The 27,675-nt window shown below is 39.3% G+C and overlaps 1 protein-coding gene across 2 annotated transcripts; it reads right to left on the reverse strand.

Annotated features, from left to right (window-relative positions):
• LOC133005254 (sodium-coupled neutral amino acid transporter 3-like) lies at positions 1 to 27,675 on the reverse strand. Of its 2 annotated transcripts, none has more exons than XM_061074879.1 (16): positions 27,425 to 27,675; positions 22,580 to 22,732; positions 22,395 to 22,458; positions 21,219 to 21,334; positions 19,813 to 19,886; positions 19,053 to 19,145; positions 18,780 to 18,861; positions 17,216 to 17,298; positions 16,606 to 16,664; positions 9,272 to 9,388; positions 7,807 to 7,886; positions 6,033 to 6,133; positions 5,778 to 5,902; positions 5,213 to 5,357; positions 4,912 to 5,015; positions 1 to 450 (listed from the first exon to the last, which is right to left on the reverse strand). In XM_061074879.1, exons 2-16 carry the CDS (start codon positions 22,642 to 22,644, stop codon positions 346 to 348), a joined length of 1,413 nt encoding a protein of 470 aa, XP_060930862.1. In that variant the 5' UTR covers positions 22,645 to 22,732; positions 27,425 to 27,675; the 3' UTR covers positions 1 to 345. The 2 variants fall into 2 exon arrangements, with proteins under 2 accessions (XP_060930862.1, XP_060930861.1); XM_061074878.1 differs by having other exon boundaries at positions 22,580 to 22,690; positions 27,425 to 27,645.

Genomic DNA, 27,675 nt, shown 5'->3' on the forward strand with positions numbered 1-27,675 from the left:
TTCGGATTTCTGAGGGGTCTTTATTTTGATTTTTTTTTATCAAACACCGTATAGCTACAGAAGACATTGGCCAAATTTGCTTTGAATATTGCAGTTACAATACAACACATAGCTCCTCTTGACTTCCATGGTCAACATGTTCATCAACTCCTCATACAGAACAGAGGGGCATCACATTTGATAACATCCTGCTGACATATATATATCATATCAACTTGACATGGTAACAGAACTATGTTGGGTTCCTTTTTACATTCTTGATGAATTGACTGTCGATATCACTAATGAAGCCATGATCCTTTTTGCAGTAGATTGAATCTTTCTTGGTCTCCAGAGGACTGCTCTTTAATGGCCACCGTGACTTCGGTTTTCTCCACTCAACCAGTCAATCCCGATGAATGTCAGACTCATGGTCATGAATATGAAACCCAGCGCTGTGAAACATGAAGCCTAAAAACCCAAAGAGAATATGTTAATAATAATAAAACTTTATTTGTAAAGCACTTACCTCACCTGTGGAGGGAAAAAACTTCCTGATTAGACCAGGAACATCACTTATGAACTCTGTCGGACTTGTTGTTATAATGAAAATCACAACCTTCAGTTATACCTTGGCGTAATAAGTAGGGGTGCAACGAAATCGATGACAGGAATAGTCGCCGACGAATTTACTCGTCGATTCGTTGGTTACGTCATAACACGTGTTTTTCGTGCCGTGCAGTTGAACTAAACGTTGTTTTACCGGAGGTGCTGATGAAAGCAGCTGAGGAGTGAGCCATCTCGCTTCCTTCCTATCTCTGAAAGTCGCGCATGTGCAATAGCGTCAAAACACGGTCCGATGGCGGCCTCCGCTGCAGCAGCATCGCGCACCAGAAAGTAAAAAGTTCCGGAGAACTTCACCCGTAACAGCCCGAAAAAAACTACCTGCAGTATTTGTACAGAGGACCTGCTCTCCATGGAAACATGACACGCCCATGTGAGGAGGAGGAGTCACGTGTGACTTCGTAACGGAGACGATGCGGACTCACCTCTGTCAGATGTTATATATACACGTATATACCTGCGCGCAGGATTCTAGCATCCATTACAAAAATATGGTTTAAACTTTTTATTAACGAGTTTAAAAGCGTTATGTTATCCTATTGCCTGACAAACGTCTTTTTTTAATCACAATTATTTAGTCAGAAGAAGGCTGTAGTTTCGTTTGTTGATGTTTTTATTGCTGTTACTTTCCCTGTCATTTTTGTTAACAGGAAAAATGAATACTTGATTTTTAATTTATTTGTTTTATTAGCACTTTGCCTGTCCTTGCTTTTAAATGGACAAAAACTTGATTTGTCTTTGCTTTTGTGTCAACAGTACCCTTATATGAAACAAAGTTTATTAAAAGACATTTTTTTTAATGAAGTATCAATATTTATTGCCTTTATTTTCAGTCATCACATGCCTCGAACAACCTCAAGCTAAATTTAAAAGCTGCTTGCTAAATAAGAGCTATTGAGAATTTGTGTCATTCATAATCCGATTAGTCGATTAATCGTTTCAATAATCGGTGACTAATCGACTATCAGAATAGTCGTTAGTTGCAGCCCTAGTAATAAGGTGTTTCAGCCTTTTATTCGCAAAAGCCGAACGTGAGGATATGCTCAAGCTAAAGGTAAATTTTACTTGCTACTGGCTTGTATGGCAGTGCTAAAAAAAAGCCATGTGGCCCACTCAGTAGATCAGACGTCATTACCTCTATGCATTTTTTTACAGAATCACTCTTCTCTCTGCCTATTGACTGTTACATACATTTGGGACTCATTCACAAATATGTTCTAAAGTTTTTTCTTCAATTTGTTCTCAAGAAAGTTCCTAAGAAAAACAAAATAGTTGAACCTGTGTTCTTATATTGATTAATCTGATAAGGTGCGTTCGAGACTTGATCTGTCGGCAGCTGCAGTGAATTTAAAAAAAAACGCAGCCGTTTATATATACATACATGTACTTTCTAATGAAAATAAGAGAGAATGTGAGGTGACATGCAGCAGAGGGCCACAAGCCGGAATCTTTCTTCTGTTTTTTTGCTCTGTTTCCGACCATATATGGTCACCATACCCCTCGAGCTGAGAAGTGGAAGCTTCGCTGGTGCCCAGTGCCATGCGATTAGGAAACCCTTGATCTGTCCTACCATCCATAGTTATCATAATAATAATAATAATAATAATAATAATGATGGCTTATAGTTATAAAGCGCCTTTCACTGGACCCACAGAAGCTTTAGATATGGGAATTGTAATGTCTCTACCTAAGAAGATGGACGAGTTAGCGGGGTTGAGCCGGTATAAGAGGGATTACCGGCAGTGTAGGATTATGCTGTTAACAGAGACATGGCTAACCAGAGCAACCCCGGATAAGGTCACCATGCTGGACGGATTCCAACTGATTTGGGCTGACAGGACAGTCAAGAACAATAAGAGTAAAGGAGGGCTGGTAGTGTTTGTGAATGATAGATAGTGTAACTCTGGGCATATCTTTATTAAAGAACAGCACTGCAGTAGAGACAATTGAAACGCTGGAGTGCTTTTACTTTGAAACGGGTTCGGTAAGAGTTGTAAATACGTTTGTGTCATAGACAGATAAACATTGTGTTTCACTGAAGAATAAACAGAAAATTATCTTTTACCTGAGTTTTAACGTTTATCTGCTAAATATTGTGCACTGAACAGATGCTGTAAATATGAATTGATATTAATGTGAATATTTAGCATTGAATAGATACAGATGCACAACTGCCTTTCATTGTGTATATTTATGCTATACCTTCAGCCTTTAACAGAAATTGCAAAAACTAATAAAAATGACGTTTGGAATTAAAAACGTCTGAGTGAAGAATCTCCTGCTAGATTTTTCCTATGTGATGTGTCATGTGTCCCTCCAGGGGTCTTGTAGTTATATCTGTCACTGGGACTTTTTCTACCATGCCCTCTACTTCTAGTTTTGGGCATCCTTAACCTGCAGCATCTCATCTGTCATCCCCCCTCTACATATACTCTCGCTACCGGTGTTTGCTATTCAGCGTTTAGTTCTTGTTGCCTGATCCGCATCCTGTTCTCCATTTCCCATACAGCTCTTCCTGTTCAGTCTCCGGTCCCTGGTTCCCGTCCCTCATCTTGTCACAGCCCTGCTGTCCTATCCTGGCACCTGGCATTTCTCCCATCTCCTTGGATCACCTTCTGGACCTGTCACCTCTTCCCCCACCGTTTCTGCCCAAGCCAAGCTACTGGCTCTTGGCTACCACCTCCAGCATTCCCTAACCTGCAGCCCATTCCCCTGTGCCTGGCAATGAATCTCTTTCACCCACTCCTGCCTCTATGCCTATGTCTGAACCTGGGTTCACCTGTTCTGCAGCCACGCATACACAGGACAGACTCCACTATCTACTGTGGGAATTTCCACATGTTATGGGAACAGCTGCTTATGTTCCTCCGCTCAGGTAACGCTGATGCAGCCTGTGATGACTTCCACTCTGCGGTGAGCAGGCTGCAGACACAGCACCCACACGCTCTCCTCCTCATATCTGGCGACTTCAATTATGCCTCTCCATCCTGCTTCTATCCACTTTCACCCACAACATAGACAACATAATACAGAACCTTTTCTATGCCAACACCAAGGAGGCGTTAACTCATCACCACTCCCCCCTTGGAAAATCTGTCTCCAACCTAGTTCATCTCTTGCCTGTGTACAAACCTCTGCTGCACAGGCAATCAGCTATGACACATTGAAGTGGTGTTCTGAAGACACAGATGAAGCTCTGAAGGACTGTTTTGAGCCAACTGTGTGAGAAGAACCTTTTCAAGTATCATGGAGAGGACATCAACAGTGTCACACACGAAGGTGTACACTTTATTTTGCAAGATAAATGGATATTTTTTGCTTAACAAGTTACTGTTCAAGAAAGGGGATCCTGTGGATGAAGACAGTGTGAAAAAATTATGTTTTCCAGATGGTGGTGCCAGCAAAGTTTCGTTCCCATGTCTTGAAAGTTGCAAATGACAAGTGTGGACATTTTGGTGTCCTTAAAAACGGTCCTTAACATCTTAAAATATTTAGTTTGATTACACATAAACAGGGATGTTTCTGTATATATTAAAACCTCTCATGTGTACCAACTCACAGGAAAGCTGAATCAGAGTCTCAAGCCTGCACCATTGCAGCCTATTCCAGCCATAAGTGAACCATTCACACACCTTATTGTGGACCATGTGGGTTCGTTGTTCGTTGCCATCTACCAAGTCTGGTTGTAAATATCTGCTTACGGTAATGTTTCAGAGCACCAGGTATCAGTCTGCTTATCCATTGAGATCAATTACGACTAAGGCTGTGGTAAAGGCGTTGTCACAATTCATTTCAATATTTGGCTCTCCTTAAGTTGTTCAGACTGATCAAGGATCAAATTTTTCCTCTCATATGTTTGGGTTTAGGTGATGAATCTGTTGTGTATTAAACAAAAGCAATCCTCGGCTTATCATGCGCAGACCCAAGGTGTCTAGGAAAGATTCACCAGACTCTAAAGTCTCTTCTGCGTACGTACTGTACTGAACTTAATAGAGACTGGGAAGAGGGGTTTCCATGGCTTATGTTGGCTGCAAGGGTGGCGGTACAGGAAAGTAGAGGGTTCTCTAGTACACAGGTCCACACCGATGCTGAAATGTCAGATTTGAATTTATGTTGTGGGAACACCGGGACGGAAGAAAACAAGGCGACTCTGTCATGTTAATCTCCTGAAACCTTACTACAGGTGTGTAGGTGAATCTGACTTTCCCCTGACTTTGAAATTTCCTCTTGAGATCAGTTGGTGAATGAGGCCCATTGTTCATTTTTTTTGGTCTCTCCCCTTTAAATCTGACAAAGATTTGTACCCACCTGTATCTTTGGTCTAGAGTTCATAGGCTCCTGGTCAGAGGGGATGATGCGGATGTAGAACAGTCCAGGAAGGATAAAGATCAGACTGGGAGCAGTGGTGGCTCCTGAACACCCAGAGAAGTCACAATAAATCATTGCATTTTGAAACAAAATTTATCTCAGAGGAAGTTGTCACTTGGTGCTACTGTAAATCTGTCTGTTTCTATCTTCATGTTGATTTATTGGACTTCTTTGTGGTGCTGCAGTATGCTTCTTTTTACAAAGTTCCTTTTTACCTTTGCTCGTTAGTCTAAAATCTCACCAATTATGCCAAAAATATCTCGAATATTGGGAACAAAGATGACCAGCAGGTTGACAGAAAACAGCAGACACACTGCAATGGCAATATGACGAAGCCAATGGAAGGGTTTCCCTGGAAACAGTATCTGCAGGAGGGCACGGCGGATCTGACAGAAATACAGACATAAGGGTACATTTACAACTCAGGCAAAATAATTATCATAATCATCATATATAATGATGAGCTCAATAAAATCTGTAGCTGAATCACTCTGGGAACCTGGTCCTGGCAACTGAGCTATAAGCTCATTTATTTGGCCTCATTCACTAATATCTTAACTTTTTTACTTGAATTAGTTCTGAAGAAAGTTCTAGAGGAGACTCAGCGTCACTCACAGACAGGTATTACTTCTTCTTGTTCTGTTTTTTCAATTGGCCAATTTTACAGAGTGACGTTGTTTTCCTGTATGTTTTATTTCAACACAAGTTTGACTTCATTTATATAACCCTGCCCCCTACTTTTATATTTCATTTTTGTTAGTGTTTGTCAAATGTAATGTGTGTATGAAGGCAAGATATGTTCTCACGGGAAACAAGACCACAGGTACAGTCAGCGTGACAGCCACCAGGACAGCCAATCGAACACACAGGATCAGAGTGTCCAGGAGGTCTACCTTACTGTAGGTATGGAGGAGCTCTGCTTCAGTGTTCTCTGCACGCACGCACAAGCATGCACACACACACACACACACACAGACACACACAGACACAGAATCTGTGACTTTCATCTGTCACTCAACAGAGCTATGCTTTGCAACTACATAAAGAAATGTTGCTCTCACCATAGAAGGTCAGATAGCCAAATATGGCAGTGAAGAAGTACATGATGAACATTCCCATGATGGAAACATTGCCAATGTTCTGCATTCTTCTTTTGGTTGGGCTTTAAATGAACAAGATGACAGTTGCTTTAGCAATACAGTTCATGATAAAGAAACAAAATAAAGAAGTTATACATATTGCTATAGTTTGATGTCAGGAAAGTTGGCACGTGGGACATTTGGGGCTTTTTAAAAAAAAATGTTTTGATAATTTTGGCAATGCATGTGGCATGACATTTTCCAAAGGTATTTATTTTTGGGCAATTTAGAATTTAAAAAATATTACCTTTTGGAACCTTTTTGCCAAAAATGTCCAAATGTAATACTACACAGAACTAATTATCTCATCAGTATCATATGCAAGGCTCTGTTAACCCTCCAAAAATAATGTCATTACTATTTAGTTTTTAAAAGTAAATGAATATTTGGTGTTTATCATAAGGACTGAAGCTGGTTAAATAAATTAACTTATTGAAAGTGAAAAATAATATTAATACATTTATAGTTTGTTTTAATTTGTATTATTTTGGATATTATTGGAGAGGACAGAGAAAGAGTAAGCTGTGAAGGGGGGTAGACAGAGAGTGGGGTCGGACTCGATACCGGTTAAAACTAGTTGTAAAAGCAACCCTGTCCCAATGAGATGAGATATGAAGTGCCCTTCGCTGGTAGTGTCCCCTGCCACAAGGGATAAGATAGAACATATTTCCCTATTGGAATTGGGACAACCAGCATTATTACAATCACAAGCAATGTCAACTAATGATATAATATTAACAACCGTTATCAACCAACTTTTTAATAATTTAATCTGATAACTGCAGGACAGACAGGACAGATTGGTCTATTGATCAATACACAGCCAGTCAGCATGTTTACTTCAGTTATTTCAATGTTTCATGGTTATTTTACAAGATTACATACTTACATTTATGAGCATTATACCCGCAGTGGTCACCAGATTGATTCGCTTCATCTGTTTGTAAAGCATAAGGGAATATTTGTGTACCCCTTTGTTTTTAGGGGTGTCCTGAATACACTACTTTTGAAGGGGTGTTTGAAGGGCTAGATGGCCACTAACCCTACATCACATGGAGAAATGGAACAACACTACCATGAAGGGGACATGCACAAAGCGAATGGGATAGGGCCAAGTGGTAGGGCTAAGGAATGAATTAGGAGATGGCCAAATGCCGCAAAACTTGTAAAAATGGTCTGTATAATGCTTTTTTAGTCTTGATGACCACACAGCGCACTCTGCACTAGAGCTCTGTATATTGAAAGAGACTTCATTCTCTCTATTATTAGTTTGTGTACCATCAATGATATCGACATTGTGTTGCTTTAAAGAAACAAACTGATAAAAGTCTAAACTGGCAAACACTTACCAGAATGCATTCAATAAATTCAGTTAAATTTTATTTGTATTAGATTAAACTCAAATCACCCCCTACATTATCTCAATGCACTCAAGACCTTACATTATTATAGAGACACTCAACAGCACATCATGAGTAAGCCAATTAGTGTTTTACATAATCAAGTGACTCAGAGCAACTTTTCAAGTCAGTTTTGAACTACAAGCTCAATTTTGCAAACTAACTTTAAACGTTCTAGATGTATACTAGACTTTGATCTACTCTAGTTATAAATAGTGACATGGGAGAACATTTTTGGTTTTCAGTTATCACAAATATATCTATATATTTATATATATGATAAATGTGCATCTTACTTGCTCAGTTCGGTGTAGATTGGAAGAACTTCAGGGTGACATACAAAAGCAAACGCCAGGATGGGGATGGTATATGTTGTCTGAAAATCACATAACAGAAACTTCATTCGGTAATTTTCAAGAAAGTGCATGAGCTCTGAACACAGTCACCTATTTACCCAGTGAAATGATGCACCCACAAATAGTTTCCGGCCACACACATATTCAAAGCACACCTCAGTCCTCTTAACAGATGTCTCCTGTGATGCACTTAGCGTATTGTATCACATTAGGACACTGCAGAGTTGAGACCAGGAGGCAGAGTTGCAGTCTTACACTTCCCTTAACTTGATAGAGGAATCACCCCCCAATCAACCAATCGAACCTATGTCTGCCCCCCGACCACCTAAATTATTAAATAAAAAGTAAACAGGAGCGATGCAACACAACAAATAAACCTTATAAAAATAAATACAGGCACTATGTCAGAACCACAAAATAAAACAATAAAATGTGGACTGGTGAGGTCACTCAGATCCAAATCTCTAATTGTCAATGATCTGATATCATTTCGATTTATTCTGTTTAACTGAAATCTGGCTGCAACAAGTTGAATATGTGGGTTTGAATGAGGTCACGCCCCTCAACATTAACACTCATATTCCTTAAAGCAAAGGCCTTGTACATCCAAGCTTTACATCGCAAAAATCATTCTATCTAGTTATTATATATTGTACACCTGCCCCTTACTCTGAATTTTTATCTGAGCAAGTTCTTAGCACAGATAAAGATGTTATAGTACGTGATTTCAACATTCATGCAGATGTAGATGTTCACTCCCACACTAGTTGAAGACCTACAAGTAAGCATTCTGAAATGCTAGAACCTAGCCTTAATAGAAGAAATAAAATAACCCCAGGTTCCTCCTCCGCACTGTAGTTAGGCTGACAGAAAGTCATAGCTCTTCCTTTAAGTCTCAGTAGTAATGATGTAATGAGGTTTTTGACAAATAAAATTGTAACCAATTAGATCACTTCACCCCCAAAACACAGGCTCTCTTGTGGTTCCTATAAGAAGACTAGAATGGGAGGTAGAGCCTTCAGTTGCCAGACTTCTCTCCAGTGGAACCAGCTCCCACTCAGGGTTCAGGAGACAGACACTATCTCTACATTTAAGTTTAGACTTAAAACATACCTTTTTTATAAAGCTTATAGTAAGGGCTGGATCGATGAGTCATGAACCATCCCTTAGTTATGCTGCTGTAGGCCTAGACTTATGGGGGTCCTCCCATCATGCATTGAGCACTTGTCTCTGTTGCTCTCTGTCCTTCTACCTCTGAACCCATTGTTTTTATCATGTTACTACTATTTGTCACTAACTTTCTGTTTCTCCTGTCCTGTAGTATATGCTTTTACCAACTTCCAATGCAATAGCTAATAGAAATGTTTTTTGTTTGTGCTTGAAATTCAAGGAATAAGTGTCTGACCTCTTGGTTGATGGTGAAGAATTTGGCGGTGCATGTGTTGTCTGGGAGAGATGTGTTCACAGAGAAGTTACCAAACACTTCCAGAGGACAGGAGATGTTGAATCGCTTGTAGATTACCTAATGGAATAGGAAAAAAGAGTTTGAGGAAGTAAAACAACTGCAACTTTTACTGTCTTTGGTAACAATATAAAATACCTCTGGGTACTTTTTGGAAACTTCACAAAACATATACTTTTTGTCTTGTATCTAAACTATTCTCTACCTTGTCTTTCTATCTTTGGAACTGATGGATTGAATGCTACTGCCTTGCCAAAAACATTCAACCTGGAGATACATAGAAAGTGTCAAAGAGACCAGAAGAAGAAATTACGATGTGGGTAATTGAGAACTCCTGGTGGTGGTGTTGGCTCTGGAAGAGTGGCAGCACTGGTTGGAGGGGGGCTGAACAGCCATCCATCATGTGGACTGACCACATAAACCTCTCCTACCTGCGCTCTGCCAAGCGGCTGAACTTCACGTATGTTTTTATATCATCATCATATCAGGCCATCATGTGAAATGCCAGAAGTGGGAGAAAAATGTGTGTTGGTGCACCCAGACACACACACACACACTCGCTCAGAGCTACACACGCAGTGAGATCAGAGCTCGTTCACATGAAGCCTGTCAGTGACTTCGTAGAAGAACAGTGGAAAGAGTGAAACACAGAGTTTCTCTGGTCTCAGCTGCTCAGTGATCAGAGCAGAAGCTGCAGTTTGTTTGCACCGAGCTGGAGTTTCTGTGTCCTCCTCCATTCTGAACTGCTCTCACTAGAACTAATAAACACTCATCACTAGTTATCAGGACCTGATAAGTACACAAGGTAACTTAGGGTTTGTTTGATTCACTATAGAGTTTATGAGACTGCGCTCAGTGTTACAATGAGTGGAGCGACACACAGACATGATCCGACATCATCGGTTAGCGAGGAACGGAGTAATGTGAGTGAATTTAGGTTAAAGACCAGTCGAGCTGCTGCATCCTGGATGAGAGCCTGGACCAGAACCTGCCCGCCTTCTGAGTGAGAAGGGGACGTATTCTCCTAATGTTGTGCAGCATGTATCTACAGGAACAGGTTGTTGCACAAACAAATCCCTTTTTGGGTCCAAAACAAACAAAGACCATGTGTGTGAATGACCAGGACTTTTTAAACAAAAATACATTCCCATAACAGATTAATAATCTCTGCAAAAACAATAGGTTCCTGGCACCTTTGCCCTGTCACTAGCTGTGCACAGACCCTAAAAATATCAACATTTTAGACCCCACTTTAAGTTTGTTTAGCCCAACCTGTCGCTGCTGGATCAGGATAGACTGACAGTGCAGTGACAGAAACAAAAATAGGATATTTTCTGTCCTCAAACTAGATCAGAAAAAGCATACAAATAAAAACTCAAACTCAAAAAGCCACTAGGGCACTTGAGGAGTTTTTCTCACAAGAGGAGTAATAAATCCATCGTCCAGGCAGAGGCGTCTAGCTTCTCTTGACTACAATCAACTTTGGTAAACTTTGACCCGGAATAGTAACCTACATTTTGTTTTAACTATGCCATAACAGTGGTACCTGCAGACAGTGTAAAAGTAAATATGATGTAATTGAACTAACTGCAGTAACACTTATGATCAATTTGTTTCTACACATCATACATTTTAACCATGGTTTATATTTGTGGTTTTATCTTGTAAGTGAATCATTTTCTCCAGCTGTGTGTGAAACAAACTTTCACACAGCCAGCAAGATCATGATCCAGCATCAAGATCGGATCCACTATAGTCCACAGTCATTGTCCACTGCCGCCAGTTAGGATCCATCATCAGCCGCCGCCTCGGTCGTGGTCCACTACCACCATCCGATGTCAATGCGACAAAGGATCCGCCATTACCACTACGATCAGCCCGCACGATATAGAATCCGCCATACTGGATCTACCATTGCGACCTCTGATGCGGGATCCACAAAGCGTAATCCATGGTGCAGCCACCATGTCCTTGCCTTTCTTTTCACAAAACTCTTGAATCTCTGCTCTCAGGTCCCATACTCTTTTAATCACTTTGCCTAGACTGAGCCATCTGACAGCTGTTTGGTAGCCTATGTCACCATGTTCTGTCTCATGCTCTTCCGAAAGTGCAACAAAATGTCTGTGATTCAATGCTCTTCCCCTGATAAAGTTAACTAATTTAGTTACATCAGTAACATGATACATTTTTAGCACTGACTTACACAACACCTGTATTATACAATGCAAAAATAGCAATTTCATTTCCGGGTTTAATTTACCTCACATTATCTTGCATCCGCTTCAAAAGTCCGACATTTTTCCTTGTCAGATTTGGACAACCATTGGTTGTAACACCTGCCAGTTTGTCCCATTTGAGTCCCAGCTTGTCCAAGCATGCAGTTACCTTCGTGAACAAATCACTCCCAGTCGTCGTCCCTTTTATTGACAGCATTGCTGCCAGCTCCTCCGTAATCTCAAAGTCTTTCGTCATCCCACGTACATAGATGAGTAACCGGGCTGTGTCGCGGACATCACAGCTCTCATCCAGAGCCAAGGAGAAAAGGATCGACTACTTTCTTTTGCAGCGGCTCAAGATTTCCTGCAATGACCTCGATCCTTCTCGTTACGGTTCATCTGGAGAGGGACACATTCTCAAATGCCTCTTTCTTGTCAGGGCATATTAGTGCATCAGAGTCCACCAAACACTCCTTGATAAACTCCCCATCAGAGAATGGCTTACTATTTTTGGCGATTTTGTGGGATATCACAAAGCTGGTCTTGACAGCTCCATCCCTGTATGTGGAAAGCTTGGTAAAAAAAACCCTTGTTGCTTCTGCAGCTAAGCTAGCAAAGCTTCCGATGTCCGGGCACGTTCTTCATCGGACAAGTTTCTGTAATTCTCTCCGTGCGTTGTCTCGTAATGGCGATTCAAATTGTAATCCTTAAAAACAGAGATCTTTTCTCCACAAACTAAGCACACGGCTTTCCCTTTGACTTCAGTAAATAAATACTTCGTAGTCCCTGTCTCGTCAAAAACTCTACATTCTGTATCCATCTTTCTTTTTTTAATGTGAGCTGACATTTTTGCGGACTAACAGCTAACTAACATCTCAACTAAACTCCGTTCGCCAACACATCATACGATTACGTGCATTCAGGATGTACGTCAGGTAAAAATGTTCTTCAAAATAAAAGAAATGTAGTTGTATTCTGTGCATGATGTTCACTTATTTACGTGTAATTTCTTATATTCCGTTGATCATCACGCGGGCCTTCACGGATAGCCAAAGGGCCGGATGAGGCCCAGGGGCCGTACAATGCCCAGGTCTGGTCTAATGGATACTGTTTTATAATATTAGTCTTGTTTTTTGGATGGAATTCAATCTTTTGCACATCTTTATTGCCTTGTAGCCACAGCTTTCCTATTTTTTGTATGGACTGGCTGCTGCCTGTAATTGATTATAATGATACCAGATTAAAGTGAAAACAAGTATGTGTCTGTGCAGTAGTATATCCATTCCAGTTCGCAGGGCATTGAAGGAGTGAGGAGGAGACATAGAGCCTTCCCCAATACCACTGACGCATCAGAGGAAGACTCAAGATAGCTTGTGCTCAATAGAAGAGAACCATTGAATGCAAAGTAGCCAACTAGCCATCTGGAAAAAAGATGGGGTCTGATCAGCCTTAGCTTGGTTGCCTAGAATAGGGTTCTATGATGTTGTCTGAAACACCTGAGGATTCCAGCAACATCACTGAAACTGTGTCCAGAAGCATCAGCAGATGCTCTAGTACAACTTTGAGTCGATCCCTGATAACCAAGTGTAACCCAGGTTTCAAATGATTTAAAAGTAATCTAAAATAATCTAATAATTTCCGATGCTCAACATAAATATTCGGATCAGGAGGGTCTCTTTTCCCATCTACCATGGTGAGCAGCGTGCAGCAACATTCAGCACCAAACATTGGCGTGAAAAAATCTCCGGTAAACTCTTATCAAATCAGTGGTGAATTAAACTATGCTTGCATTATGTGTGCGACCTTTACTATAGATCAGAAGTCTTCAACAGGGGGTCTGCGACCCTTAGGGGGTCCGCAGAGGTACTGCAGGGGGGTTGTGAATTTTTTGTGTGATAAGACAATTTTTTATATTTTTGTCAACCAGTTTTTTCCCCCAACATATTTAAATGTCTTTAAATACACATTAACATGAATCCAACACAGGGTTTGAATTATCTTTTTGTCTCTAAGGGGGTCTCTATCTCATAAAAAAGTCGGCGCACCGCACACATAGCCTACCAAGGCTATACAATTAAATAGCCTAGGCGCGAGCAGCGCTTTTGCGCACGGTAGGCATCCTGTATACAACTTGGCTCACGCACACAACAGACAGAGACATTTTTGTACAGAAATTGATTTATTTTAATTAATTTCAATATATTATTGATTGTAATAGTCCATATATATTTCATTTCATTACTGCCAAATCGGAGAGGAAACCCATATTTTCTGATCCTAAATCTTCTACTATTTTTTGTTTTTTTGGCTGTAAACCCGAAACTTGTCAGGGCCGAATATGAAATCGGCGCCGGTGGCCTTTTTTTCAGTGACATAACTGACCGTGATGTTTCTTTTAGATGTAGATGTATTTATCTCAAAAGCATGTTAAGCTAAAAGCACACGACTTCTTCTTCTGACTTTATGACCTGTCAAATTGTTCGTATCTACTATGCGATTTGCTCCAGCCTAGTGGTGTGGTGGTGAAGTGCAGTCATGCTGCGTTCATGGGCGTCAGGTAGGCTACGGTCTGGCTATGTCCCGTGGTATGGTATACTATTTTAATTTAACGTCTTAATGGTAAGAGACCACACAGGGATGGATAATGAGCGTTATTTAACATTAAATTACAATGTCACATATGGCAGACACCTTCAGATCAGGGCTGCAACTAACGACTATTTTGATAGTCGATTAGTCACCGATTATTGAAACGATTAATCGACTTATCGGATTATGAATAACACAAATTATCAATTGCTCTTATTTAGCAAACAGCTTTTAAATTTTGCTTGAGGTTGTTCAAAGCATGTGATGACTGAAAATAAAGACAATTAAGGTCAATACTTCATAAATAAAAAATGTCTTTTAATAAACTTTAATTAACTTTAATAAAAGAAAAATCAAGCTTTTTTCCATTTAAAACCAAGGACAGGCAAAGTGCTAATAAAAAAATATTAATATAAAATCAAGAATCCATTTTTCCTGTTAACAAAAATGACAGGGAAAATAACAGCAATATAAAAATCCACAAACCAAACTACAGTCTTCTTCGGACTAAATAATTGTGATAAAAAAAAGACGTTTGTCAGGCAATAGGATAACATTTCGCTTTTAAACTCGTTAAAAAAAAGTTTAAACCATATTTTTGCAATGGATTCTATAATCCTGCGCACAGGTATATACGTGTATATATAACATCTGACAGAGGCGAGTCCGCATCGTCTCCGTTACGATGTCACACGTGCCTCCTCCTCACATGGGCGTGTCATGCTTCCATGGAGAGCAGGTCCGCCGCACAAATACTGCAGGTAGTTTTTTTTCGGGCTGTTAAGAGTGAAGTTCTCCCGAACTTTTGACTTCCTGGTAGGCGATGGACCATGTTCTGTCGCTATTGCACATGCGCGGCTATTGCACATGCGCGGCTTTCAAAGATAGGAAGGAAGTGAGATGGCTCACTCCTCAGCTACTTCCATCAGCACCTCCGGTAAAACGACTTTTAGTTCAGCTGCACGGCACGAGAAACACGCGCTATGACGTCACCAACGATTCATCGACATATGAGAGACCCCCTCAGATTTTTGACTTTGTTGCTTTCATGGGAGCTAGTCCTCTCTCTCTGGGAGCTCAGCCCCCTCTGGCTCCCACGTAATTCGAACACTGATCCAACATAATGTAGCGAACGGATAAATGGAGGCAGAAGACGTTATCTTTCAGTCAGCAATGCACACACTGCAGCTCCTATATCTTGCACATGTTTAAAATAAAATTTTAAAATAGCTTAGTATTGAATGACTAATAACAGGGTAGCTAGGTTTATACATGGCACTAGGCCCATTTTAATATAAAACACAATTTTATACGATATATCTAGTAGGGGCTCCCTTCTCCATCTCTCCATCAGTTTGGGGGTCCTTGGCCTGAAAAACGTTGAAGACCCCTGGTCTAGATGATTCCCGATAGCATAATGTGTGTTAAGTTTAACCTGTGAGCTTTGCCTCAGTTAGCTTACCTTAGCTTCATGCTAAGGACAATACAAAAACCCCATCAGGAAATCAATTATTTAGTGATGATGTTGGTGTTTATGTTTTACATGCATATATTCTGTAAGGCTTGTACCAAATATTTATTTCATAAATTAACATTTTAGTCTTAGCCAAATGTGTCTATATTGTATCTATAATCCTTACTTTTCTTTATGAAATGTTTAATTATTTGAACTGAACAAACTTATTGTTTTTTCCTCTTGACTTTTTGTAGGTCAGGTTGTTTTTTTTCCCTTTTACATTCCAACCTGAACTGAAAAAAGAAATGCACTGAGAAATATTTATTTTTGTTGAATGTTTGTAGTACTGTTTTGGTTTAAGCGCAATTCAAATAATATTTATAACCTAACTGTGTCTCACGTGTCTTGACATTCATACATTGGGCTCCCACCAAATCTAGTAGTCCGTAATCTGCCTATACCCAATTGGTTACACAAGGCAATGGCAAGGCAATGACTATAAGCAAGCAGTGTGAATGTGGTAAAATCTGCAAGAATGAATACTGCTTTAAGATCCGCCCAGCATGGATGGATTGCTTGTGGAAGGGACAGGAGTAAGACAACGCACAGATGTTCAACCTGGCAGGAAAGGCCCGTCCTTGAGTCACCCTTTAGTGCCTGGAATCTAAATTATAAAGAGATATGCACTTACTGGATACAAATTGTTTTAATTAGTTTGTCAAGTATGAAGAAAATATGAGCAGAAGCACTCAATCGTCTGGCAAGACATAAATACAAAAGCATTCTGGGGTAGTTTTTTTAAACTATTGTGTAACATCATGAAAAAGAGCTCTTTGTGTTTTGCACTTTATGTTAGTAACTAAAATAAAGTTTATTTTAAATATTGTGAAATATAAAAACAAATACTTTATATTAAATCAAATATAATATAGTACTAGTAGAACATTGAAGTGACCTTCCCATGAGATGACACTGTGTCAATAGTCATAAACGGATGTGTCAACCCACAGACTCACCACAGAGAGAAAGAAGACCATGCAGCAAAGAGAGAATCCACTGCTGTAACCAAGATACCCTGCCGAATTGAAGAAAACAACCCTCAGTTAGTACAGATTTAAGGTGCATTTCCATAAGCTTTTTTAAATCATACTGGAGAGAAAAAAATGAACATGTTCTCTCCTTTATAACTGTGTAAAAACACAACAAACTTGAAGCAACATTTGTAGGCCAGTCATCCTGAAATCTATGCAAAAAAGGCATGCTAAAGCTAACATTATATCATGAGCTACTGGTTTATGCAAAATCTAATTTTAAGGTACTAATGCATTTTGATTAACTTAATGGGATATTTACTGCTGTTGTCAATGCTGAGAGAATGCAGAGTTTATTTGTAGCTCCATGCACTAATGGAACTTTACCTAAGACCAGGGGTGCCAACACTTTATAGGCATGTGAGCTACTTTTGAAATGACCAGCTCAACATGATCTACCAACCAAATAAAACATATTGGCATTGCTGCCAACACAAAAATGTGCTGTTTAGTTCTTTCTAAAGACATGAAATAATCAATGGCCTTGTTGGACACCAACTGAGAAGTTGTTTGTTATCATGTTGAATCAGATTACCCAGGTGTTTCATCAGGGCCAGCGGGAAGATGATGCAGACGGTGACAATGATGATGAGGTAGTTTCCATTCATGAACCAGTTGCTGGATGCAGAATACAAGACATCACACACATAGAGTAACACATATTTACAAATCCAATGGATTCAGTGTTTTTTGTCGAAAGTAGGCTTGTTATTTATTTGTTTGTCTTCGACCCATGCACAGAAAAGGGGCACTGACTTAAAGGCTCTATATTTTACACCTTTCTGGGATATAATTTGAGTTATTGGTACATCATATATCAGTGGTTTAAAGTGGAAAAAACTGTTGCTTTTTCTCAGTTTTGTTTGTTGTGGTTAGCCTGTGGTAGACCTGATGTCTGCTTGGTGTCAAAACAAAATTACGAACAACAGATCACTTTATCCAAAAGTACTTACAACTAATTATCAAACTTGTTTTTAACTACAACGAAATAAAACAGCTGTCTGCGGTTTACAGCTCCCTCTCTCTCCCTCTCTGTTGCTCTGTCATTGACTGTCACTGTCAGTTGACTTTCCCAACATCTCCACCAATAAAAGGGGATAAGAGAACAGCCATGTATCCCTGTTTTTCAGTCAGTCCATTGCTTCTTTGCCCGATTGAAGGTCAGTGATGCATCATCAGGTTCAGACCCAGGTTTCATACTGCAGGTGGCAGTGGTGGTGTCTGACTCAGGTGAAGTTTCTTTCTCAGCAGCAGAGCTGTCACTGCCAGCAGGACCCATTAGCTTCACCGGGCTAGCTGTAGTTGGTGCAGTGTTATCATCACTTGTTGTCTTTGCTTGTTAAGTGAATCTTAATTGTCCAAGGCCTGTTTTTTTCCATTTAAACATTCTGACTCATCTGTAAACCGTCCAAAATATTGGATAACAACACTACTTATTTTAGAGTCCATTCAAATATCACACCCCAACTCATAAATGAGAAGTTCAGGTGACTATGTAAACCTAGTGCTTTATGTGCAGCGCCACCACACATAGAAGACCACAGCAGGAATAGAGTTAAATAGTGGTGACAAATGTTCGGAAAAGGAATGTAATGAATGAATAAATAAACGCACAACATTGACATATTTACTCTTATATTTATTTATTTCAGGAAACTTAATGTACGTAAAAAATAAAATATTGTCGTTGACACAAAAGTGGAAACAATTTTGAGCTACCCATAACATCTCAGGGAAGGCTTTCAGAGGAGCTCAAGTCCTTTTCAGGGCAGCCGAGCTCCCCTTAGCTCCCCTGTAATTTGTACCCAAAGAAGCACTTCTGAGCTCTTTTTAGGTGCTCAATGGAACATTTAAAACAAGTCTTTAAGAACTTTCAAAACACTTCCATTATTTTAGGTCAATCATGAAATATATTGTTTTGAAAAATTAATCAGTGATGAAGTTATAAACAAATCTCCAGCTCTGTTTTTGCTACATTGCATCTTTTTATAACCTCTATATCAGCAGATACTAATCAAAGAAAAGAAAAGAAAAAGGAAAATTATGTATACTAAAACCAGCAGAATCTTATTGGTGTTAAGGTTGCTGGCAGTACTCACTCAGAGCTCGCTGACTGGCCAAGAAAGGTTTGGATGACCAATGGTAACTCATATTTTACTATGAACAGGTAGCTTGACATGGCTGCGGAGGAGAAAAAACAGTGAGAAAATGTGAGTCTTTGTCTATAATTGTATATATATATATACATATATATAATTCCCTCAAAATACAGATGTTCTGGAAAATGTGGTTCCTGAGGCAAAATGTTTTACCACCTCCACTCAGACATGCGACATAAACATTTCATTTAGAACACCTATTTAAAATCTTACCTCCAATGTTATGTAATGTTATGATGACAGCTGCTAGAATCTTCCCTGAAGGACCAAAAGCTCTGAGACCAAGCTGCTCGTAGGCTCTGATACCTGACACGTCAGGAACAAAGTAGCATATTAAATAAGAGTGGACATTCTGCCACTTTAACAAGATTACAATATGTACCAGGTTTACAGTATATCATCATCATTAATACTACTATTAACTGGTGCTTATATCAATAAAAGCATCAGTACATCTATCAGCATCAGTGCTCCCCCCCACCCATTTTCCTTCGCTCCACCTAGCCAATCAAGGCAGATGGCCGCCCACATTTAGGCCTAATCCCATTTCACCCCTTGGCCCTACCCCTTCGTTTTGCATGTTCAAGTGTAGGCATGGGCTGTCCCAATACCTGTTGGGATGGAGGGGTAGGGCCGAGGGGTAGGGCTGTATACCCCTCCAAACGGAGATTTTTCAGACCCTCACTTTGAACGTAGTACACAGAATGCCTTGTGAATCACCGGCAAGCTGGGAGAAAGACTCATAAATGTAGTATTTTCTCCATTAATAATGATTTAAAAATTGCGATAATGATTGTAATATCTCACTTTAATATCATTTCAATGTATTATGTTCATCCTTAAAAAAAGATTGCAAGCGCAAATATACAGATGAGGTAAAGTGAAGAGACATTAACACTGGCCTTGTAAAACATTTTACTTCTGAAACTTCTCAGGTTTCTGATAGTATTTTCTATATGAAATGAAGCCTTACCCACAACTCCAGCACTGCATAGCAACAAATGGATGGAATAACATGAAAGACAAGCAATGCATGTCAACAGGATCCTGTAAAAGACATCAGGTATTGTAGATAGTGTTATCATTGTCACTTCTTACATGGTGATTCATTTTAATATTGTTCTGTGCAATTGTTATTGCACAGCTTTAAAGTCTTAGATCTGAATTATAAAAGCTACAGTCAGCAATTACAATGTGATAACTATTGGAGATATGTGTGGTTGAGAGCCAAGTTAAAAAACAACATTTCAGTTGTTCAACCAACATGACAAAAAGGCTAGCGCCAAGTTTAAACATGTTTTACGGAAATAGGTAATCATAGACAATTGGTTTTGCTCTTGTAATCCATTTATCTCTGCAGCTCAGCATAGAAAAAATGTTTGAGAGTGGGGGGGGGGTAGTTTTGGAAGATATACAGATTTGGTCTAGGCAAACTGGAGGCTCTAAATCAGGGGTGTCCAAACTTTTTATCCCGAGGGCCACATACAGAAAAAAATACGAAGGTCTGGGCCACTCACGCCGCCACGCCCCCCTGCCCTGGAGCGGACTGTTGACAATCGCGTCGCTCAGGGCGGGGGGGGCGTAACGATGTTAACTGAAAAGTACAATACAGTGGGCCATAGTCCATTACATTACATTTAGCTGACGCTTTTATCCAAAGCTACTTATAATAAGTGCATTCAAGGGTACCCGAGGGTACAAACCCAGAACAACAAGAATCAAGAAAGTACAATTTCTTCAAAAATAGAGCAAAACTACAATAAGTGTGCTATAAGTAAGTGCCAATTAAGTGCTACTAAATTGTTAGTTTAAAAAAAAAAAAAAAAAATTTAATTTTTTAATTTTTTAATTTTTAATTTTTAATTTTTTTGAGGCGGGCCAATTTAAAATGGATGGCGGGGCGCAGATGGCCCGCGGGCCGTAGTTTGGACACCCCTGCTCTAAATGGACTAGGTGTGAATGTGGGTCTGAATGGTTGTTTGTCTCTGTATGTTTGCCTTGTGATGGACTGGCCTCTATCCCGCCTCTCATCCAAGGGGGCTCCAGCAAACCCTTGTAACTATTAAAAGATGAGCGGTATAGAAAATAAATGAATGCATTATGTTTTTCATAGTAACGATTTATATTTAGTATGAGCAACAGTTATTCTCTTGCGGGCAGGTGAATGAGAGCTGAGGGCTTAATAAGCCAGTGTTAATGTGCAGAACTGGTGTATCCCTTGCAGCCTTCATTATACACCATTAGGATGTTCTATTGATTAGTCTGTTTGTCTAATATTTTTCATATTCGGGTTAGCTACTGAGGTAAAAAACATCTCTGTGTGGGTGTGTGTATCAAATTCACATGTGTTCTCTGTGTATGCATATCTCCAGTACTCACAGGAAAAGGACTATGCCAGTGTTCGACATGGCATATGACAGACCCAGAATGCCACTGCCCATGATGGCATTACTCAAGTTGAAGACAGACATTGCAAAGGAGGTTTTACCCTCAAACTGAAAAATATGTGAGACTGGATTATTAATATCAAAGACACAAAAACATGGATGCATATTAAATATTTCATCACAATGTATCCAAGTACAGTATAATATCCAAGGTCATCATGTTCCCACATTTATTCAGTTTAGTTACTCCTGCATTGTGTGTATGTGTCAGGTACTCTGCATTTTCAAAAAACTCCTCAAGCACCAACTCTTCATTAAGGCCTCTGTTAATGCTCCACCCTGTTGCTAAATTCTATCCTGTTCTGTATTTAGACTATACTGTATTACTTTTAACTTTTCTCTACTGTTTGTTCCTCACAAAATGTGTAAAGCATCCTTTGGTCCTGTGAAAGGCGCTACATAAATAGTCCATTATAAATTATTATTATTATTAAAATATTTTTTTGTAGAAATCATGGCTGTTGAGAATGATAAATATAAATGATTGCAAAGAGGTATGAATGTTATTATTAATACATAGGTTGTGTGGTCAGGTATGTTGGTTACATTTAATAAAAACATGTCTTAATTAAAAGCATTGGAGGGGTGATGCAACCCTGCACATATGTTGTAAATACCCCAATCAGGCAAAGCTAAACTTGATATGTGATAATGCCTTGTCGATATTCATGCACTACGCTATCATGCACATCAGATGCACAGCCAGGGCAGGTCTGTCTGTCAATTGAGAGTTGTATGCTTTCAGCAGGAACATTCACCGCAAAAGCAATATTGAGTTTATACCGATGTTTCAACAGGCCAATGACATTGTCACAGAGCAAAGGATAGAGAGAGTGAGCGAACCACAATCGAGCAAATAGATCCCTGCATACTTTAGGGACTGAAAGGCCACAGTGACTGTAGGGTATACAATAATATTTGGAGCATTATGGTTAGAGTGCGAGGCCATCACAGCCATGTCTGTACTTTTATTCCTATTAGTTTGCTGGATTTCTGTCAATGCATTGTTTAATTATTTTGTATTTTCTCTATGGATAGTTAAGTCCAGTGCTTTCGTAGCAAATGACATAGGCACATATAAAATACTCTCTGCCTCTATTATACTCACATCTGTAAACTGACTTGGTGCGTTGCTCTTGTGATGCAGGAACTTTGCTTTCTCTGGCAGAACTCTACAACATTTATCACAAATTAAAAAAAGAAGCACTTCCTCAACTTTAAAATAATAAATATACTTAATGAATTATTATTTCATAGCGATACAGAATAGTAGGACATATGTAGGAAACATACCCTCCCTCTTTAGGCACATCAGCTTCATGGTGTTGATTACCTTTCGATAACTTCTGCAGTTCCATACTACAATTGACAGGTTCAGTAGTTTTACCTTCAGATAGATAGAAACTTGCAACAGAATGGAAAGGGTACTCTATTAATAGGTGATATCTGAAAAAGAAGAAGCATAACACACCACACAAGCACACATACACTATTGTGAAACTAAAGCATAAATAATGTTTTAATTTTAAAAGGAAACATGAAAACGTCGGTCTTTGTTAGCATATGGCCGTCAGAATCGTTGGTTGGGTTGGTTGCTTTTGTCAGGAGTGAAATAATATGCTTAAAGTTTATCTTCTTAGGACTATTCAAAACGACACATCTTGACATGACATTGACCCGTGTAAAATTCCCATCCCCAAACCTTCAATGCTTCACATTCCCCTCCCGTAACCACCTTCCTGCATCGCTAAACACATCCATTTAAATTCTTGTAAAGTGTAGAAAGTCATTAAAAACACTCAACATTGTGTATAGAAAATTATTTATTTAAATATTATATAATTGAAGTTTATTCATAATTTTTGTCATGCACCCTCCTCCATCCTCAGGGGATGATGGTGGTCACTAGTCTGCAAGTTTGGCAAGCATAATGCATGTAGGGGAAGGTGGTTGACAGCAGATACTGTCATTGACCTCAGCCTTATCCTCAGCTGCAGCCTCAAACTCAAAAACAGATAAATGGACTTTGGACTTCTGCATTTCATTTTCTCACTATATTTATTTTGCAATAAATCACAAACAGTGAAGAACTCAATACTCTTTTGATTCTGTTTTGGGAAGTTTGTAGTTGATGTTGGTAACTGTCCTCGGGGCCAAACTACGTAATAGGTTCAACATAGGCCGGACATCTTTCCGTAAGTCATGGCTTGACTTAACCTAACAAACTAGGCTAAGTCGTCACACAACGCTGGTTATCAAGTCATTAAGTCAACCCAGGCTTCCTATTCTAGATATGAGAGCCTGCACATAAAAAGTGTGGTGTTTACGGCATATGACCAATCACAGACTTGAACAAGTTTGACTGGCAACAGAGCCTCATATTTTCACAAATGAGGATCAAACTGTTGCGATGAAGAAAAATACGATGAGAACAAACACATTATCCAGACTATAGGAAACACAGTTAAGGCTAGAATGAGCTTTAGTTTGACACACACTCAGGGCCACCATATCACCGATGTGTCAGCGTCTCACACTGGTGTTAAATAGTGAAATTGCTCTCCGCCCCCATTTCCACTGCCGTTTCCTGTTCAGGTATGTGGCGTTCTCCGCATTGCATTGTGTGGATTGTTGCAAGCTGTTAAATATCACTGTATTTCAGACCCACGTTACCATTTCAGCGAGCCGATCAAGGCTGGTTGTGATAGAAATGGCGGATCCTGTATTGTGTTGGCATCTGATAGTGGTGGTGGACCACGTTCGAAGCGGCAGCTGACGGTGGATCCTGATGGCGGCAGTTGATAATGATTCTGGACTATGGTGGCATCCGATCTTGATGGTGGATCATGATCGGGGTGGCTGCTGACCATGGACTATGATTACAACAAGTAATCAATAAACAACTGCTTGATATATAATATGTTTACTCAGATACTCGACCATTACTGAAAATAATCCATCAATTCATTGACCTTCAGTTATGCACCCAAGTGTTCTTATTAATGATGTAAATATCTTTATCTTTCTTCATTACATGTGACGTCTATTGCACTTCTGTCCGTCCTGGGAGAGGGATCCCTCACATGTGGCTCTCTCTGAGGTTTCTACCTTCTTTTTACCCTGTTAAAAGGTTTTTTAGTTGTTTTTCCTTACTCTTGTTGATGGTTAAGGGCAGAGGATGTCACACCTTGTCCAAGCCCTATGAGACAAATTGTGATTTGTGAATATGGGCCATGCAAATGACATTTGATTGATTGATTAGAATGGACTGAGTGAAAAAGACAACAGACTGACTGTTTTCATATTTTGACAGTCCCAACTGACCCCCTTCAAGTAGTTATGGATATCAAAAGCCGAGAAATGTATTTTACACAATATGGGCCCTTAATTTCTGTTTCTTAAACTTATGTTCGGTTAACAGATCTTATTTCTGTTGGCTTTTTATTTAAAATTGGTTTCTTGGACTTTTATTTTCATTTTGAAAGTGATAGAAGCAACTTTTCCACTTGCAATATGCACCTCCTCAGATCTTCTCAGTTGGTCATTCTCTACACTTCATTACATACACTGCTTTGTGACCTCATGCTTTGCTCACACTATTTTTTGTCCAGTCTTCGGACTTTAATTAGGGTCGTTTTTTCCGAGATCATAAGATCTCGGAAAAAAGGTCCTCTGTCCTTAACAGGGACAGAGGACACCTTGTTAAGCCGTATGATACAAACTGTGATTCGTGAATATGGGCTACACAAATTGAAAGTATTCATCGCCATATCAGGATCCTCAATCACCATCATTGTCTAGACCCTAGAAGGGATTCCTATTCTTCATTCTGCTTCGCCCCTCTAATTCCATAGGGGTCTAAAACACAAAGATTTGTTTGCCGTTTCTGCTGAATGATGCTCTTGGAAACTAAATTCGGTGCAGAGTAAATTCACCTTCAGGTGAAGGTGCCATATTAGACAGCATACAGAGCGAGAAGACAGATGAAGAGTACAAATTGATGACAGTAATGAACGCAGTTCATTAATTAGATTTCACCCCATGTCAGTATCAATGTAAACATCAAACAAAAATCACTGGAAACTGTCAGTAAGGTTAATCTGGTCCTGCAGGTTCACAGCATTTTATCAAATCAGGTTTCCTGCATGGAATCTCCATGGACAGCATTTTTGTATCTTGTATTTATTTAGTTATTAAAATCAATGGAACTCAAATCAATCAATCAATCAAATGTTATTTGTATAACCCATATTCACAAATCCCAATTTGTCTCATAGGGCTTTAACAAGATGTGACATCCTCTGCCCTTAACCCTCAACAAGAGTTAGGAATAACTACAAAAAAAATTGTTAACAGGGTAAAAAGAACGTAGAAACCTCAGAGCGAGCCACATGTGAGGGATCCATCTCCCAGGACAGATTATACATATTTAAGAAAAAAGCACTGCCATTCAAAGAAATAACATTTCCAGGTGTCCTATTCAGCTGAATTTGCATTTGAATTGTTTGTACAGTGCTCTTTGCTAATAAAAATAATATGATTCGTTGACAAACCTATCCTTTGCCATAGATTCAAATTCTGCTTTGTGGGCCAAACTATTTCTAAACTCCACGGAAATACAACAAAGCTCTATTGAGCAGAGGTTAATGTGAAACCAGGTCTGCTCCAGTTCATGTCCATTCCATATGGGTCTCAGAAATGACAGACAGAGAGATAACAGCTGAGAATGACCTTCCTGCACAAACATGACTGAGCGTTGACATTATGTACAGTGCTTATCACATGGATTTGGTAAGTACTATCTCAATGGAGAGGGACATTTTACTTAAAAAAAATCTATTTAACCATGGTAAAAATAAAAGATAATTTAAATAATATTTGTAATGAAATCACCCGGGCCATTTCAGAGCAATCTGAACATCACAACAAAGACTAGTATGTACGTTATATCATTGTCCTTACTGTCTCAAAATAAGTTATATTCAACAATTGTCATTCAGATCAAGATCAGGATCTGTCTGTCCATTCAAAGGCTATGTGTCAGTAGTGGTCTTACTGGAATCTATTTAGCCTGAATGGGGCTCTAAATTCATAACGGAATTGAATCCATGTCTGATTTGAACTTTGATCAATGATGCATATTTGTTTTTAGCAAACATTACAGATGGTTATTAAACATGATTTAATTGTTGTTTTAACCTACAATTCAGCAAACACCTCTGTTAGTAATAGTCTCTGAAAGAAAAGGAAATAAAAGTCAAAGTCTAACTTTACTGGACACTATCTGATTTATTGTGATGCAGATACACCCGCCCATCCTGAGCACCAATCACACTCAAGAGTTTCTTGCATTTTGCAATGCTTTTTAACCAAAGACACTTTCACAGCCATAAAAAGAAACTTATATTTATGACATTATCATAGATTATGAGATTTATACATGAATTCAAACTTCATATTTTTTAAGCAATTGGAACTGGAAATGAAAAAAAAAGAGGAGTTTGGATAATAACACTCACAGAGATGTCCTTCTCTGCTCGGGTTACAGTATAGCTTTACATAGAAAATAGATGTTGACCGCTATATGAAATGTTTACCAAGACTCACAGTGTAGCAACATTTTTTGTTTTTGTCATTTCTTAGTTTATGACTCATCAAAACGAAATGAGTGCATTACAGCATTCCCACACACACATTTTTTCCACTCACTTCTTATTCCAAAAATATTTTAGTATTTAACATGCAATATTTCTACATCAAGACTTGTCATTTATCATTTCAAGTTTATATCGTTAAAAAAAAAAATTGTAGGGAAATAAATGATCAAAGACGGTCAAAATAATAGGGGGAAAACATTTATGCATCAGAGTAACCTTAATGCCACACAAAAACACAATACTGTCCCCAAATTTGTTAACAAAGTTAACGTAACATCTATAATTCAACTTTTATTTTATTAGGCAGTAGCAAAACATTAAATGATTAGGATCAAGATCTGACCAAAATTAGTTGGTGTCTTGAACAAACTTCTGCTCCTCTCCCACAGTCAAACACTTATCCTGAGGAGACCTACTCAAAGAGTCAGCCGTCGTGTTAGGATGGTAGCTCCAACTCAGCCAGAAGAATGGAGTGACTTACCTCCAGAAACAGGCCCAGGTGACTCTCTGAAACAGAGGGAGAACCTTTGTGTTCGTCGTGCGTATGTCAGAGCTGTAGTTTGGGTAGGGTAGATGAATAACGCTTGTTTTTGAAGCCCAGCGGCAAAGCACGTAGTGTCTCAGGAACAGGTGGGGGAGAGGTGAGTAAATGTGGAAGCAGGCAGTGAGCAGAAGAGCTACTTTAAACAACAGTTTCAAGGTTCTTGTGACGTCACGTGCAAACAAACTCCT

This window comes from Limanda limanda, chromosome 7 (assembly GCF_963576545.1).
Source record: "Limanda limanda chromosome 7, fLimLim1.1, whole genome shotgun sequence".
Classification (NCBI taxonomy): domain Eukaryota; kingdom Metazoa; phylum Chordata; class Actinopteri; order Pleuronectiformes; family Pleuronectidae; genus Limanda; species Limanda limanda.

Excerpts from the sequence above, each read along its gene's own strand:
- LOC133005254 (XM_061074879.1), bottom strand. The coding sequence starts at position 22,644 with ATGGAACTGCAGAAGTTATCGAAAGGTAATCAACACCATGAAGCTGAT. Across the intron at positions 9,389-16,605 it reads TGGTCTTCTTTCTCTCTGTG|GTAATCTACAAGCGATTCAA; the intron begins GTGAGTCTGTGG and ends CTATTCCATTAG. Across the intron at positions 7,887-9,271 it reads TCTTCACCATCAACCAAGAG|ACAACATATACCATCCCCAT; the intron begins GTCAGACACTTA and ends TGTGATTTTCAG.